The sequence below is a fragment of the Melospiza melodia genome, chromosome W, assembly GCF_035770615.1.
Source record: "Melospiza melodia melodia isolate bMelMel2 chromosome W, bMelMel2.pri, whole genome shotgun sequence".
NCBI lineage: Eukaryota > Metazoa > Chordata > Aves > Passeriformes > Passerellidae > Melospiza > Melospiza melodia.
The window spans coordinates 5,179,789-5,197,393 of NC_086225.1; the positions used below are offsets into that span (position 1 = coordinate 5,179,789).

General features: G+C 42.3%; 1 protein-coding gene across 2 annotated transcripts in view; it reads left to right on the forward strand.

Moving 5' to 3' along the window:
* LOC134431476 (ceramide transfer protein-like) overlaps positions 1 to 17,605 on the forward strand; it is a 242,302-nt gene that overhangs the window by 196,406 nt on the left and 28,291 nt on the right. For both annotated transcript variants that reach the window (XM_063179489.1, XM_063179488.1), the window contains exons 4-7: positions 1,492 to 1,599; positions 2,393 to 2,531; positions 4,078 to 4,161; positions 12,858 to 13,015. In XM_063179489.1, coding sequence (XP_063035559.1) covers positions 1,492 to 1,599; positions 2,393 to 2,531; positions 4,078 to 4,161; positions 12,858 to 13,015 — 489 coding nt within the window. The remainder of the gene's footprint in view (positions 1 to 1,491; positions 1,600 to 2,392; positions 2,532 to 4,077; positions 4,162 to 12,857; positions 13,016 to 17,605) is intronic.

Consider the following 17,605-nt stretch of genomic DNA (forward strand, 5'->3'; position numbering starts at 1 on the left):
CTCTAATCATCTTCATGGCCCTCCACTGGACTTGCTCCAACAGGTCAGTGTGCTGGGGACCCCAGAGCGGGATGCAGTATTCCAGGTGGGGTCTCACCAGAGTGGAGTAGAGGGGCAGAAACATCACCCTCGACCTTCTGATTTTGAAGCAGCGCAGGATACAATTGACTTTCTAGGCTACAAGTACACGTGACTGGGGCATGTCCAGCCTCTCATTCCCTGGGTATCCCCCAAGTCCTTGGCAGGACTGTTCTTGATCCATTCATCCTCCAGCCTGTATTGATACCAGAGGTTGCCCAGTGCAACCAAGCAGCCCAGGTGCAGCACCTTGCACTTGGCCTTAAGTCTCATGAGATTCCCATGGGTCCACTTTTTGAGCTTGTCCAGGTCCCTCTGGATGGCATCTCATCCTTCAGGTGTGTCAATCACACCATTCAGCTTGGTGTCCTCTGCAAAGTTGCCAAGGGTACACTCAATCCCTTAATCTATGTCATTAATGAAGATATTAAATAATACTGGTCCCAATTCAGACCCCTCAGGGGCACCACCTGATACTGATGTCCATTGGGACTGAGCCATTGACCACTACCCTCTGGATGTGACCATCTAACCAATTCCTTATCCACCAAACAGTGCACCCATCAAATCCTTGTCTCTCAAATTTGGAGAGAAGGATATTGTTGGGAACCATGTCATAGGCTTTACTGAAGTCCAGATAGATGCCATCTGTAGCTCTTTCCTTGTCCATTGATGCAGTGACTCCATCATAGAAGGCCACTAGATTGGTCAGGCAGGACTTGCCCTTGGTGAAGCCATGCTGGCTGTCCCAAATCACTTCCCTATCCTCCATGTGCCTTAGAATAGCTTCCAGGAGGATCTCTTTCATGATCTTCCCAGTCACAGAGGTGAGGCTGACAGGTCAGTAGTTCTCAGGGTCCTCCTGGGATGAAGAAAGTTCATGGAAATGAATACTATAAAGACTGGCACAGTAGTTAGGGAATGAGATTTTCCAACACTGTCTTACATTCTCTTTCAGGGTTTTTCTTCTTCTTTGTCGTGTGTGGGCCATTTTATGTTAACCTTTAGGAAAATACTCTTCTTACAGTTCCTCACCATCTTCTTCTATTTTACTTGTGAGGACATTTGTCAAACTTAATATTTTCTTATCTTTTTCATGCTATTGTAATCAATAGATGTTTTTCAAATTTTTTGCATTATTTAATTAGTTACTGTTTTAGGGGTACACAATAAATTGCAGATAACTACATTTTTTCCAGATCAACATGATAACAACCAAAAAAAATTATTCATAGTAACTTTACAGTTACTACATGAACATCTTAAACTTGCAGACACAATCCAAGTTATTAAACCCTTGCTGCTTCCTGACAAGAAACAAATGGGCTAGTTTAGAGGAGATATTAAACTTGCTTTCACTATTTTTTATTAAAAGCCTCAATGTTCTACTTTTGTGTCTGGTTTGGTTTTTAGACTGAATCTGGCTATGCATCAGAGTCAAGTTTACGACGCCATGGCTCCATGGTGTCTCTTGTTTCTGGAGCGAGTGGGTACTCTGCAACATCCACCTCTTCATTCAAGGTTAGTGAATAACATTTTCTTAGTCTTGGTGTTTAAACAACACACAAAACTGGAAAGTAAATAAACTATACAAAGACTTGTTCGCACCATTATAGGAAAAAAACCCTAAACAAATCTTTAGTTTACTATAAGTGTTAATAATTCAGCATGTGATGATGAACAGATCATACAGGAAACTTTTTCATGCCTCTATGCAGTTATCCCTCTTAAATTATAGTGTCATTTTCAAATGGCAAGGATATCAAACCTGTGGGAGGATTCATTAGTTTTTCTTAGTGTACTTCTGAGAATATCAGGGCTTCTAGATGAAAGGAAATGCTGGTTCTATGACTTGACAAATTACAGCTTTCTTGGTTTCATGTGTATAATATTTAACATTTTAAATTGGTTGGGGCAGAAGAGGAGCAGCACTAGAAAAGGGGGAGTAAAGGCTAGAATAAAGATCTTAAACTAGAACTGACTGTTTTCTGGTAAATAGGTGTAAATCTCATAGTATATAAGATTGTATTTTTAATAAACTTTTATTGAATGCTCTAAAGTAGCAGATGAAATCAAGATGAAAATTTGAGACCAGTGGACAAAATGAGTAAGAAACACTTTTATACAGTTTCTTATGTTCTTCTAACATTACCAGTATTTCATAGCTGCTGATATCTGAAATTTCTTTGATGTGCTTAAAGAATTCATTCTTCATAATTGCAGAAATCCTGTGTTGTTTTTTTTTTTTTTTTTTGCACTGAACTATTGCTGACCCTGTAGAAGCATTTGAGCCTTTTTTTGCTTGTATTTTTAGAAGGGCCATAGCTTACGTGAGAAGCTTGCAGAAATGGAAACCTTTAGAGACATATTGTGTAGACAAGTCGATACTTTACAGAAATACTTTGATGCCTGTGCAGATGCAGTTTCCAAAGATGAACTCCAGAGGGATAAAGGTAAAACTGTAATTAAGAACTGTTATCTCCACAGAATTTAACTTTTTACACAGTAATAGCCTGTGAAATAGTTACTATAGCATTTGATACCATATAAATGAAGTATGTATATTAAATTCAGTCTTTAGTAATGAGATCAATTGTAGATATTTCTGCATACACTATTAACTATTTTCACTTCAGAAGTTGGATTCCCATAAAAATATGCTTAGCTTAAATATTGACCTCTAGCTATCAATTGTATAAATGATCTTTTAAGCATTTGATGTTATATAACAATAATTGTTTACTCCATAACATGAATTCAAGTTTGTTTATTGTTGTGTCTCTGTCATGGTTTAACCCCAGCTGGCAGCCAAGTACCATGCATCTGCTTGCTCACTTCTCCTTCTCTCCCAATGGGATGGGGAGGAGAATCAGGAAAGAAAATAGAACTTGTGGGTTGAGATAAGAACAGTTTATTTTAAATAAAGTAAAAGATAATAATAATAATAATAATAGTAAGGAGAAGGAGAGGGAGAGAGGGAGATTTAACCCAAGAAAGACAAGTGATGCACAATACAGTTGCTCACTACCTGCTGACCGATGCCCAGCCTGTTCACAAGCTGTGATCAGCCCCCTCTTCCAGGTAACTTCCCCCAGTTTATATACTGGGCATGTCATTCTATGGTGTGGAATATCCCTTCGGCCAGTTTGAGTGACCTGTCCTGTCCATGCTTCCTCCCAGCCCTTTGTGCAGCTCCTCACTGGCAGAGCATGAGACACTGAAAAGTCCTTGCTTTGGGCAAGCACTACCTAGTGACAACCAAAACATCAGTGTGTTATCAACATTATTCTCATTCTGAATCCAAAACACAGCTCTGTACCAGCTACTGAGAAGAAAATGAACTCTATCCCAGCCAAAACCACATTTCTTTTTATTTTGAAAAGCAATAGGTTATTAGTTTTCACAGGAACAATATATTATTTTAAAAACGCAAAGGTTCTGCCATAATGAATGCTCCTGAGATGTATTGGCTGTAGCTAGAGCACTGAGTGCACACTGGAAATCCTAGTAGACTCAGGTGTGGATATCTGCATCTCTCTGAATTGCTTTTCCCAGAACACAGCTTGTCATATTCATGCACTCTTCTGAGGCATTAATATTCATTCTCATGTTTGTTCTGGTAGCCTGAAACTTTTGATAGTGAGAAAGCAATAGATAAGTACCATTCCACTTCTTTGAGAACTTTCTAGTGTAAAAGAGTAGATAGTTGCTCAGTTGTGGCTCCTTGCTTATCCAGTTGTAACACCAAGATAATGTTCTTCTTGCCATCAAATCAAGTGCTAAATTTCGACACTGAGAAAATGTTAGTCTCCTGATGGCTTCTGAAGGTAATGTTGATAGTGGTAAAAAAAAAAAAAGGCGAGAGGGTGTGTGTCATGACTGTTATAGGAAAAAATCTTAAATGCTACTTAGCCATGAAAATGCTCTTAATTCTTTTTTGCACACTAGAGAGTTGGGAAAGCTTTCTCACTCCCATAACACATACTTTCTCACATTTAGTGGTAGAAGATGATGAAGATGATTTCCCTGCGATGCGTTCTGATGGGGATTTTTTACATAACAGTAACAGCAGTAAGGAAAAATGTAAGTGTGTCAACTTTTTCACTGAATGTTCATATGAATGGTATGATAAGCCTGATACAAGATGGGTATTTATGTTGTTTCTAAGCAGAAAATTACAAGAGTAGTTATTTGAATGTATGCGACAGGACATTCTTATTCATGTTAAGATAATAATGAAAAGCAGTTAAGGAATTATAATCTAAGTTATTCTTAATTCATACAAATATTAATGCAAGACTGTTAAGCTGGAATTTCTTATTTGTGTCCAAAGCCATTTCCACTACAAAAATCTGTTGAAACAGCTGCATCATTTGTATACTGGGAGCTGAGATTTGTAACAGGTAGTTGCAGTTTTTCTCGCAAGTATTATCTGCTTTAGGAGTGCGGTGAAGCACAATGCTTTTCCAGTTAGGTGTGCCCCATTATGGTTTTTCTAACTTCTATGTCAATGTAAGGATTAAGTCAACATTGTTACTGAATCTCACTATTCCTAATTTTAGCACTTTTAAAAACTGTATTTTTCAGTGTTATGCTGAACAGAATTCTGATTTTTATTCTTTTCTTAAATTATCTGGGTATAGTCATTGTACTCACTGCATCCAGTCACTAAATGTGAATTCCTCATGCAAGTCTTGCTTTTTAGAAATCTGATACATCTGGCCTGCCAGAAGTTGTGTATGCATTAAAAAAAATCTATTTGCATTCTTCTTATACTTTCTCTTGTTTCCTGGCTGAAATTATTTCCGCATTGACATTCTGTAATGGTTGACAATTCAGTATTTGTTAGACTTTGGTTCACAAAACTTTGAAGTAGTACAGTTGCAAATCTGATGGAATCGCCAAAAGAAGTACTTAGCAAATGCATTTTTAAAATTGTAGACACTTTCTTCAAGAATCTGAAAAATATATGTGCAAAATAAGCCTTTTCTGTCAACTGCTTTTTATTTGGCTCTAGTTCCCCATGTGTTGCATGTTTTCTTGCTGTATTTAAGTTTTCTTTCTAGATTATTGCAAAAACTGTTAGGAGGAAAGGAATTGGAAGGAGCTACAGTATACTTCCAGAGAACTAAAAATATGAGTAGATTTTTTTTTTCAATTATATAAAAAGTTTGCTTTGCTAAGGATTAATTGTAGTGATCAGGAGAGGGCATTTCAAAGACCCAAAAGGGTATCATTGGATATTTGGGATAGCTGCTGTAGAGACAGATGAAATTAGACAGTTGAATACCCTGCCTGGTCTCTCAGAGGACCCTTCTGCTGTGGGACTGCTGAGGGTCAAAGAAGAACAGGTACCGATCTCTACTACAACAGTGCACTGTTGACAATACTGCACCAACCAGGACTCCGTGATCCCCATTGATGAGATGATTCATGAACCGGAGAGCCAGGGAGTGGTCAGCAAGATTTGCTCACCCTTTAATAGTCCTATATGGCCAGTGCTTAAGTCCAGTGGAGAGTGGAGGCTGACAGTGGACTATCATGGCCTGAACAAAGTCACACCACCCCTGAGTGCTGTTGTGCCAGACATGCTGGAACTTCAGTAGGAACTGGAGTCCAAGGCAGCAAAGTAATGCCACCACTGACATTGCTAATGGGTTTTTCTCCATTCCTTTAGCAGCACAGTGCAGGCCACAGTTTGCTTTCACCTGGAGGGGTGTCCAGTACACCGGGAACTGACTGCCCCAGGGGTGGAAAAACAGCCCCACCATTTGATGTGAAGTGATCCAGGCTGCACTGGAAAAGGGTGACGCTCCTGAACACCTGCAGTACATTGATGACATCATCATGTGGGGCAACACAGCAGAGGAAGCTTTTGAGAAAAGGGAGAAGATAATCCAAATTCTCCTGAAAGATATTTTTGCCATAAAACAAAGTAAGGTCAAGGGACCTGCCCAGGAAATTCAGTTTTGAGGAGTAAAATGGAAAGATGGACATAATCAGATTCCAGTGGGTGTGGTCAACAAAATAGCAGCTATGTCTCCCGTGACCAGCAAGAAGGAAACACGGGCTTTCCGAGGTGCTGTGGGTTTTTGGAGAATGAATATTCCAGAGTACAGTCAGATTGTATGCCCTCTCTATCATGTGACCTGGAAGAAGAAGGATTTCAAATGGGACCCTGAACAAGAACAAGCTTTTGAACAAATTAAACAGCAGATTGTTCTTGCAATAGCCCTTGGGCCAGTCAGGACAGGACAGGATGTAAAAAACATACCCTACACTGCAGCCAGGGAGAATGGTCCTTCCAGGAGCCTCTGGCAGAAGATATCTGGGGACACTCGAGGATGACCCCTGGGGTTCTGGAGTTTGGGAAACAAATGATCCAAGGCCTGCAACACCCCAACTAAGAAAGAGATCCTGGCAGCTTTTGAAGGGGTTCGAGCTGCTTCAGAAGTGACTGGCACTGAAGCACAGATCTTTCTTGCACCCCGATTACCAGTGTTGGGCTAGATGTTTAAAACAAGTCCCTTCCACACATCATGCTGCTGATGCTATGTAGAGTAAATGGGCCATGCTGTTCACACAGCTAGCTTGAATAGGAAACCCCAATCACCCAGGGATCTTGAAGATAATCATGAATTTGCCCAAAGGAGAAAATTTCCAACTGTCATCAGAAGAAGAAGAGGAGCAGGTGACGTGTGCTTGTGCTGAGGAGGCCCTACCATATAATCAGGTACCAGAAAATGAAAAGTGACATGCTTTCTTTACTGACAGTTGCTGCCATATTGTAGGGATTAATTGAAAATGGAAAGCTGCTGTATTGAGTCCTATGCGGTGAGTTGCAGAAGCTACTGAGGGACAAGGTGAATCAAGTCAGGCTGCAGAGCTGAAAGCCATCCAGCTGGCTTTAGATATCGCTGAGCGAGAGAAATGTGCAATGCTCTACCTCTACACTGACTTGTGAATAGTAGCAAATGTTCTGTGGGGGTGGCTGGAGCAATGGAAAAAGACCAATTGGCAGCAAAGAAGTAAACACATCTGGGATGCCAAAGTGTGACAAGATATAACTACCCAGGAAGAGAAGTTGGCTCTAAAAGTCCATCATGTAGATGCAGACATACCCAAGCGTTGGACTACTGAGGAGCATTGCAACAATGGACTGGTAGATTAAGCTGACAAGATTAAAGTGTCTCAGGTAGATATGGACTGGAAACATAAGGGTGAATTATTTCTGGCTTGATGGGCCCATAACACCTCAGGTCATTAAGGAAGAGATTCAAGATATGGATGGGCTCGTGACTGAGGGGTGAACTAAACCATGAACACCATCTCCCAGGTTATCCTTAAGTGTGAAACATGCTCTGCAATCAAACAGGCCAAGGTGGTAAAGCCTCTGTGATATGGGGGATGATGACTGAAATATATCTATAGGGAGGCCTGGCAGATCGATTACATCACACTCCCACAAACCTGCCAAGGCAAACACTATGTGCTTACAGTGGTGCAAACAATCACTGGATGGCTGGAGACATATCCCGTGCCTCACGCCACTCACTGCCCGGAACATCATCTTGGGCCTTCAGAAGCAAGTCCTGTGGCCACATGGCACCCCAGAAAGATTTGAGTCAGACAATGGGACTCATTTCAAAAATAGCCTCATAGACACCTGGGCTAGAAAGCACAGTATTGAGTGGATATATCATATTCCCTATCACACACCAGCCTCTGGAAAGATCAAACAATGTAATGGACTGTTAAAAACCACATTGAAAGCAATGGGCAGTGGAACCTTCAAACATTGGGATCTACATTTAGTGAAGGCTACCTGGTTAGTTAACACTAGAGGCTCCACCCATCAAGCTGGCTCTGCCCAATCAGAACCTCTACATACTGTAGAAGGGGATGAAGTCCCCATGGTGCATATGAGGAATGTGTTGGGGAAGACAGCTTGGATTAGTTCTGTTTTAAGCAAAGGCAAACCCATGGGCATGGGACTCTTTTTGCTCAAGGACCTGGGTGCACTTGGTGGGAAATGAAGAGGGACAGGGAAACATGATGTGTACCTCAAGGTGATTTGATATTTAGGTGAGAACAGTTTGTAATGTTGAATTGCATATGCAATATGGGTTGTTGAATGACACTGACACTGTATGTTGTAAATACAATAGACAATGAGTATGAACTGATCCAGTTACACCAGTCATGGACTAAAAGAATTCAACAAACATCTTGAGGGTATTTCCAGTGACTACTGAAATAATACCTGTGCTTGTGCATAGCCATATGTATATATATATATATGTAGTTGAAAGGTATAAAATCTGGGCATGATATTAATGGTATAAAATAAGGGATGGATAATATCTTGGGTACAGAAACAAGGGGGTGGAGTTTTTTACACTGTCTTTTCAATACCACCCATGTCACCACTGGAGGGTATTACAGCGGCCTGAGTAGGTCGCTGCTGGTGAGAGAGAGACGGTGAATCTTGTTTCTAGATCAGAAGGCTGGATTTATTGATCTATGATATATAATACATTATGACTATACTAAATAGAATAAAGAGAGAGGTTTGCAGAGCTGCTCAAGCTAGGCTAAGAATAGAAAAAAGGAATCTCTAACAAAGTTGTGTCCAGGGACTCGGTCCCTAGCTTGTTCCTTGTGATTGGCCCTTAATTATAAACATGGGAACATGAACCAATCACCAATCAAAATAGGTGCATCCTATCGCATTCCACAGCAGCTGATAACAATTGTTTACATTATCTTCTGCGGCCTCTGCCCTCCAGAAGACACAGAAATCTGTAAGAAAGGATTTCTGTGAAGAAATGTCTGCGACAGGAGGGAGTGGTTTTGGAAGGGAAAAACTCAAGCCTGGAAACAGGAAGTTTTCCTTTTTATTTTTCTGGGCTTACTCTGGAGAGGATGAGGGACCGGGACTGCTGTCGCTGCTACCATGCCTCCACTGCACCAGACAGTGAGCCCCTGTACCCACACCACTGCTGTCACCACCCTGGAGAGAGAGCCTCTGCAGTGGAGCCTGAGCTGTGCCAGGTGGCGCAAAGTCAGCATTTCAGCAGCACAACTCATTTGGATGAACTAGCTTTCCAAGTTTATTTTTGTCCCTGCTTTATGTTTTCAGGCTGGGGGGAAACAGGCTGTGAGAGCCTCTTGATATATAATTTTGTTTTTCCAAATACCATGTTGCCCCTGTCCAGGGCCAGTCACCATTCTGCCTTTGTCTGGGAAACCATGCTGGGTGGCATCTTTGGGACACATTTTTGTTTGTTCAGTGGTGAGTGCGCTTTTGTGGGTAAAACTCTTTTTCTCTTTTGCACATTCGTTTATTAATATTGTGTGGGTATTGCAATTTTTCAGTAAGTTGTGATTCCAACTTTTAATCTGTCCTAGTGTTCCTCCATTACCAGAAGGGGTGGAGGGAAAAGGGAGCATCTTCAGTGGATTTAATTTTCTAGCTTGGTTTTAAACTAGTACAGTTCTCTAGGATCTTTGAGTGAAAGTGTCTAGGTGTCTGCTAAGGAAGGCAGGAGCCTCCCCTGGAATGGAAAATGTAAACCCCCTCCCTCCAAATTGTTATAATTTTGAAATTAAGGAGGCTCTCAGGCAAAGGTATGGGAGCAGGAATAACAGTTCTTTATCAGGGAAAAAAAAAATAAAATAAACAATGCAGTAATACATAACAACACTGACAGAGTCAGAACACAACCTGACACCCTGTTGGTCAGGGTGTTGGTAGCAGTCCAATTGAAATGGTGGCTGTAGTCCTCCTGGAGTGACAGGTGTGGTTCTGTTGAAACAGTGAGCCTGTAGAAGTGCATAGTCTTCCTCTGAAGATCCAGTGGAGAAGACAGCTGCCTCTCTGGGAATCCAGTGTAAAAGGCTGGCTGTGGTCTTCCAGATCTTATTATATCCAGTTAGGAATGCTTGGCTCCTCCCTCTGGGTGGAGCTTCTCACAATGGGATGATGTCATTTTATCCGTAATGCAGTGACACTCAATGGCCCATTAACAGAAGTTATCTCCCCAAATGGAGGATTGGTTTTGGAAGAGATAAAGAAAACTGCCCAATTAACAGAAGATAACTGCCCCATCAGATAGGAATAGAATACGCTGCCCATTTCCAACCTAAGACAGAAAGTTAAAAAGAGCACTATGAAGATATTCAAATTTATTGCTCACTTTCCATTTAGAAAATCTGGTAACTGAAACAATGATCATTTGTATAAAGCACCAAGGGAGAGCCTGGCTGATGCATATTTACCCAGTGGGATTTTAGAATCTAAGAATGTAGAATCTTGATCAGTAAGTGTTGCCATTCATCTGCTTAGGAAAATGAGTGTATTTGGGTTTAAATTATGCAATAATAAGAGCAGAAGGTGGTACTTAAGGGAACCTCTTTGAAGATGGAAGGTGATTTTGTACTGAAACAACAAAGATGGAAATGGCACAGCACGAGTAACTTGCTTGGCTCAGCTTCAACATGAATGTTACTTCTGCTTTCTAATATTTTCTGACATTATTGCGCAGTGTTTGATTTCGCATTCTGTCAACCTACATACGAGTTTGACATAGACTAGGTACTTTTTTGTCATACATTTTAAGTGACTTGTTTAAATAGCCTTAGTAACAAATGGCCTAGTCAACAGGAAGAAGTAGTTGTTGGAACTACCAAATACCACAGTACTTGGATAATTCAACATATTTGATACTTTTATATCATATCGTTTTATGTTGTGTTTTTTAAATCTATAGATACCTGCTAAAAGCAGCCTTGAAATGTTACTGTCCTGGTTCAGGGAAAATTTTGGAGAGAACCCCCAAAGGGGCTCCTCTAGGAAAGCAGATTCAATTGGCCCCTCTCCCCAACCGGTCCAGGAGAAAAATACCTCCTTGGAAAAAAGTGGAAAAAATGCTTTCAAGGTGTTTTTTAACAGTCCATTGTACCTCTCCACTTTGCCTGCAGCTGCTGTATGGTAGGGGATATGGTACACCCACTCAATGCCATGTTCCCTAGCCCAGGTGTTGATAAGGCTGTTCTTGAAATGAGTCCCGTTGTCCGACTTGATCCTCTCTGGGGTACCATGTCTCCACAAGACTTGCTTTTCAAGGCCCAGGATGGTGTTCTGGGCCATAGCATGAGGCACAGGGTAGGTTTCCAACCATCCTGTGGTGGCTTCCACCATGGTCAGCACGTAGCGTTTGCCCTGGCGTGTCTGATGCAGTGTGATGTAGTCAATCTGCCAGGCCTCCCCATACTTGTACTTGGACCACCGCCCACCATACCATAGGGGCTTCACTCACTTGGCCTGCTTGATGGCAGCACATGTCTCACAGTCATGGATAACCTGAGAAATACTGTCTGTGGTTAAATCCACCCCTCGGTCTTGTGCCCACTTATAGGTGGAATCTCTACCCTGATGACCTGAGGCATCATGGGCCCATCGAGCTAGGAATAACTCTCCTTTATGTCACCAATCTAAGTCTATCTTTGACACCTCTATCTTTGCAGTCTGGTCTACCTGCTCATTGTTTTGGTGCTCCTCATTGGCTCTACTCTTGGGGACATGGGCATCTACACAGCAGACCTTCACAGGTAGCCTCCCTATCCTGGTAGCAATGTCTTTCCACTCATCAGCAGCCCAAATTGGTTTTCCTCTGCACTGCTAGTTAGCCTCTTTCCATCTCTCCAGCCATCCCCACAGAGCATTGGCTACCATCCATGAATCAGTATAAAGGTAGAGCTTTGGCCACTTCTCTCTCTCGGCAATGTCCAGGGCCAGTTGAACAGCTTTGAGTTCAGCACGTTGGCTTGATCCACCTTCTCCTTCAGTGGCCTCTTTGACCTGTCATGTGGGGCTCCATATGGCTGCTTTCCACTTTCATTTCATTCCCACAATGCGGCAAGAACCATCAGTAAAAAGAGCGTATTGTGTATCTTCTGCTGGCAGTTGGTTATATGGTGGTGCTTCTTCAGCACATGTGACTTCTTGTTCCTCTTCATCAGCGAGACCAAAGTTTTCACCTTGTGGCCAGTTTGTAGTTATTTCCAGAATCCCATGGTGATTCAGTTTTCCAATATGGGTGAACTGCATGATGAGAGCCATCCATTTGCTCCATGTAGCACTGGTGGCACGGTGGGTAGAGGGAACCTTTGCTTTGAACATCTACCCCAGTACTGGTAGTCGGGGTGCCAGGAGGAGTTGTGCTTCAGTGCCTATTACCTCTGAGGCAGCTTGGACTCCTTCATAGGCTGCTAAAATTTCCTTCTCTGTTGGAGTATAGTTGGCTTCAGACTCTCTGTAGCTTTGACTCCAAAATCCTAGTGGTCAGCCTTGAGTCTCCCCAGGACAGTTACCATTGGTGTTTCATTGCATTTTGAAATAATTTCTTTCTTAGTGCTGTATTGGATATGTTTTAAGGCTGCTCTGTATTAATTAGGCCCCACTTCAAGCTGTCAAACTGCTATTGTTACAAAGTATTCCCACTGCCTCCACTCACATGATTTGCAGAGTAATAAAGCATAACAAGCAGACTTGAAGTACAGTATAGCAAGATGAAGCTGAAGGGCTGTGTTTTTCCTTTTAAATCTCTTCCCTTATCCAGTGAATAGTGGAAAATTATTAGCACTTGTTTTTTGCTTTTAAAATAAAATTTCTTGCCAGTCTATTTTCTTCAAACAGTGATAATATAAAGCATGCATGTAAAATGCTTGTTTGAGTTGAAGGCAGTTATCAATGAGCAATTCATGTTTGGTTTTAGTGTTTCCATATGTGACACCCAAAGGAATTAATGGCATAGACTTTAAGGGAGAAGCTATAACTTTCAAGGCAACTACCGCTGGAATCCTTGCTACACTCTCTCATTGTATTGAACTCATGGTAAAACATGAAGAAAGCTGGCAAAAAAGACTAGATAAGGTAAGATGATTTTCCTTTAATTTTTGTTGAAAAAATTGTTTCTTCAGCTTAAAATTGAAAATTTAAATTAGTTGGTTTAAACTTTATTATTCCATGTTTTACTTTTTTTATGTACAGCACTTATTAATTTTAGATGCTTTCATTATTTATTACTCGTTTAACATGTTAAAACCAATTCTGATTGTTGGTGATACAGTAACATTGCTCATCATATCTTTTCTTTTCCCAGCCCTTGTTCAGATAGTATTCCTATAATTTTAATACTATAAAGATCCTGATAGCATTCTACAGTAATAAGTGTATTGCTTGCAGCCCTCTAAGAGAGACCTAATTATATATGCTTGCAAAATTATGTGAAAAATCTCTGAAATGTTTTGTGATGCAAAATGATAATGTCCTCATTTAGGGAAAATTTGGAATTTGGGAGAAAACCTCCAAAGGGGTTCCTCTAGAAAGCAAATTCAAGTGGCCCCTCCCCCAACTGGCTCGGGAAAAGATTTCCTTGGAGAAAAGTGGAAAAAACTGTTTATTTAATGGGCAAAGCATTCACCAGCACACACACACAAAAAAAAAAAAAAAAAAAAAAAAAAGAAAAAAATAAAAGAAGAACAATATTAAACAATAAAACCTCTCACCACTCCAAAGAGATGACAAACTCAGAATGTCCTTTTCATGGGTTGCAGCTTGGCTCACCCAATCTGTTATCAGTCCCTCCAGTGCTGGAAATGTTGTGACCCAGGCCTGGCCTGGTGGGCCACAGGTGCGAGCTGCAAGTGCTCTTCTGGGTTTTCAGTCCAGAGCAGGTTTAAACAGTTTCAAGAAAAAGAAAAACCACAGTCCAGGGAACTTCTCTGCCTCAGCTAGCTAAAGACTAACTAAAAAGCAAAGGAGAACTCTTTCTCACTGTCCGTACTGCAGACAACAGAATCCAGGAGAAGGATGTGGGGGAGCAAGTGCAGTTTCTGATAACAAACTCTGCACTTCTTCTCTCCCCTCCCCCCTTTGCTCTTGGAACCAGTCTTAAAGGTGCAAAACTTATTTCTGGGCTAAACAGACAAATGGGGATACAAGCATCATAAAGTCACCCCAGGACAGGTGACAGAACTGAGGAGAACAATCACTTCTAACTTTGAAGGTCTAAGATACAGGTTTTTCACTTACCTTTAGGAGACTAAAGACATTATTTTAAGTAATGCTTTATACCAATTGGTTAATTTTTGGGGTGAGGCTGGGCTGATATTATAATATGTTATTCTTATGGCAGTGATAGTTCATGGTAAGCCTACTCAACCACTATAGCAACTTGAAAGGAACAGTGTCTTCTCTCTTCAGATGAGATGCGCTAGAAACATGGCTAGGTTGTACTTCAGGCTTTGATTTCTAGAATTCTGCCATCACTGGCTGGTGTCCTGTACAGTCTTTTAGCCACTTTTGTCTTGGCTTTAATTTAACATATTTCCATATGGTATATATCACATTTCAAATCTAACTCAATATGTGTTAGTGGTACACAATTCAAAGAATGAAGTTATTCAGACAAAATACAACCATGTTTGAATCCTTGCCCATGTCTCCTGGCTCTTCGTCTATAAGTCAGACCTGGTCCTAGCTAACTGTATTGTGACTTCTGTCAACATTTACTTTATTGCACCATCTCGGTAGTTTAAGGAATTATAGCAGACCTAAGACTTGAAGCTTGTTCATAGGATTGTAGGGTAATTTAGGTTAGAAGAGACCATCTCTAGTACAACCTCCTGCTTAAAGGAAGGACAGTTTGAATCAATCAGGTTGATAATGGATTTATCAAGTCTGATTTCTAGTCTCCAAGGCTTAAGACAGCAGAGCAATTTTGAGCATCCTGTTCTGATGCTCAGCTGCTGTTATATATCCCCTTGGAGCAGCTCTTATTACAGTATCTGCCTACTGTTTTTCCTCTTCCTACTATAGACCATTGTGAAGAGTCTGGCTCATTTTGTTGATGACCTCCTTGGAGGTATTGGAAGGCTACTATGAAGTCCCCCCACAGAAGCCTTCTCTATTCCAGACTGAGCAAACACAGTTCATTTTTGCTGATCACAGTTTGCTTACAGCACAGATGAAGTGATTTTTTTCCTTGTCAGTAGGTTAGTATATGTTATTACAGAATAATATGTTAGTATAGAATTTGGTTTAGATTAGTTGTCATATTTTTCTTCTTCTGTGGGCTAACTTTAAAGCACTTGTTTTCAGCTGTAAGCAGTTAAAAATTCAAACTTAAAATTCACTTTTACTCATACAGAATCACAGAATCATTTAGATTGGAAAAGACCTTTAAGATCATTGAGTTCAACCTTCGAGCGATCACCACCTTGTCAACTAGACCATGGCATGAAGTGCCACGTCCAGTTGTTTCTTGAACACCTCCAGGGATGGTAATTCCACCACATCCCTGGGCATTCTATTCCATCACTTAACAACCCTTTCCATGAAGAAATTCTTCCTGAGGTTCAACCTGAACCTTTCCTGGTGCAGCTTGAGACTATGTCCTCTTGTCCTGTCACTAGTTGCCTGGGAGAAGAGGCCAACCCCCACCTGGCTACAACCTCCTTTCAGGTAGTTGTAGAGACTGATAAGGTCATCCCTGAGCCTCCTTTTCTCCAGGTTAAGCTCCTTCAGCCTCTTATCATCAGACTTGTGCTCCAGACCCTTCACCAGCTCTGTTGCCCTTCTCTGGACTTGCTCCAGCATCTCAGTGTCCTTGTCATGAGGGGTCCAGAACTGGACACAGCAGTTGAGGTGTGGCCTCACCAGGGCCAAGTACAGGAGGACAACCACTTCCCTTGTCCTGCTGGCCACACTATTGTTAATACACGCCAGGATGGCATTGGCTTTCTTGGCCACCTGGGCACATGCTGGCTCATGTTCAGCTGTTGTTGATCAGCATTCCCAGGTCCTTTTTTGTGCTGGAAAGCTTTTCAGACACTCTTTCTCAAGACTGTAGCACTGCATGAGATTGTTGTGGCCTAAATGCAGGACCCAACACTTGGTCTTGTCGAATCTCATACCACTGGCCTTGGCCCATCAATCCAGCCTGTCCAGATCCCTTAGTAGAGCCTTCCTACCCTTCAGCAGATCAACACTCCCAGCCCAACTTGGGTGAAGTCTGAACTTACTGAGGGTGCACTTGATCTGCTCTTCCAGATCATCAATAAAGATATTAAACAGGACTGGTCCCAATACTGAGCCTTGGGGAACCCCACTAGTGACGAGCTGTCAACTGCATGTGACACTATTTACTATCACACTCACTCAGGGCCTGGACACTCAGCCAGTTTTTAACCCAATTGTCATGGTTTTGGCCTGGCACAGAGCCAGTGCCCCCATGAGAATACCCTCTCCCTGGTGTCTGCTGAGATGTGACCAGGAATAAGCAAAGCAGGCTCCAGCTTAGAAATAAAGAAAACTTTATTAACTAAACTACAAGAAAAGAAGAAAAAACTATAAGGGAAAAGAAAAACAAATGAAAACCTTACAAAAGCACCTTCCTCCTTCCCCCCACCAAAATTTCCCAATACAATACATTCCCCCAAATCACCAACTCTCAGTTCGGCACCACCCTTTAGAATACTCAATCCTCAGTTCATGAAGAGGAGAGGAGTCCTTCTTGCACCATAGGCTTCCCCTGGAAACACGTTGAAACCTCGTGTGCTTCCATGTCACTCAGCACCGCCCAGAAAGTCCTTTTGCCATCGTGACATCTTCCTTCCATGCCTAGTGCTCTCACCACTGTGCATGGACCAGAGCTGCTTCTAGGGTTGTCTTACAAGGATGCCTTGTCTCACTCCAAAAAAGGCACAGTCTCTCCTTCGGGACATCTGCCCCCCCCCATTTTTCCACCCCCTGGGGCCGAGGGGTCCCCACAATGAACCCTCCTGGTTCTGAGGCACTGCCTCCCCCTAAATGCAGTCTCTGTGTCACAGGAATAAAAATGGTTCAGTCTATGGCCACGCAAGAAAAGTCCAGCCAAAAGGCCACTCCGTCATCTCTCCCCCCACTCAGCCAGTCTTCTCCACTTCCCTCGGGCCTAGTCCTTGTTATCTCATCTCTTATCTCTCTTCTTATTTAGCTCCAGGAGGATCAGCATTTTGCAAGGTCTCAATCATGTAAGAAAAGGGTTAAAAAAAATTTCAGGCTCTGCCTGTCCCAGAGCTCTGGAACTCCCACGCTGCCCTGCTGGGCACCTTCTCGCCGCACTCCCCCCTTCTCCTGGGCCGGCCGCTACCGCTATCAAATTCAGCCGCCAGCTCCCTCTCTCTCTCCTGGGGGTGGGGTGGGGGGGTGGCTGCCTGATGTCTCTTGGTGCTCTTCCACCCTTCCATCCTCAAGGGCCTCCTCACCCCCCCATCTCTGTCCAGGCCCAGGCCTACCACATGGCTGCCCCTCCCCCGCCCAGCAGCAGCAGCTGGACGGGGGAGGGAGATCCGACCTCTTTGCCTCGAAGTCCCAAGAGAGGCTCCCAGGGCCGAAGCTCTGGTTTTTAACCCCTATGTGTTCTCAGAGGTGTGTCCAAACCCCACTGGCCACATCAGGTGCCAATATCAAAATCTGAGC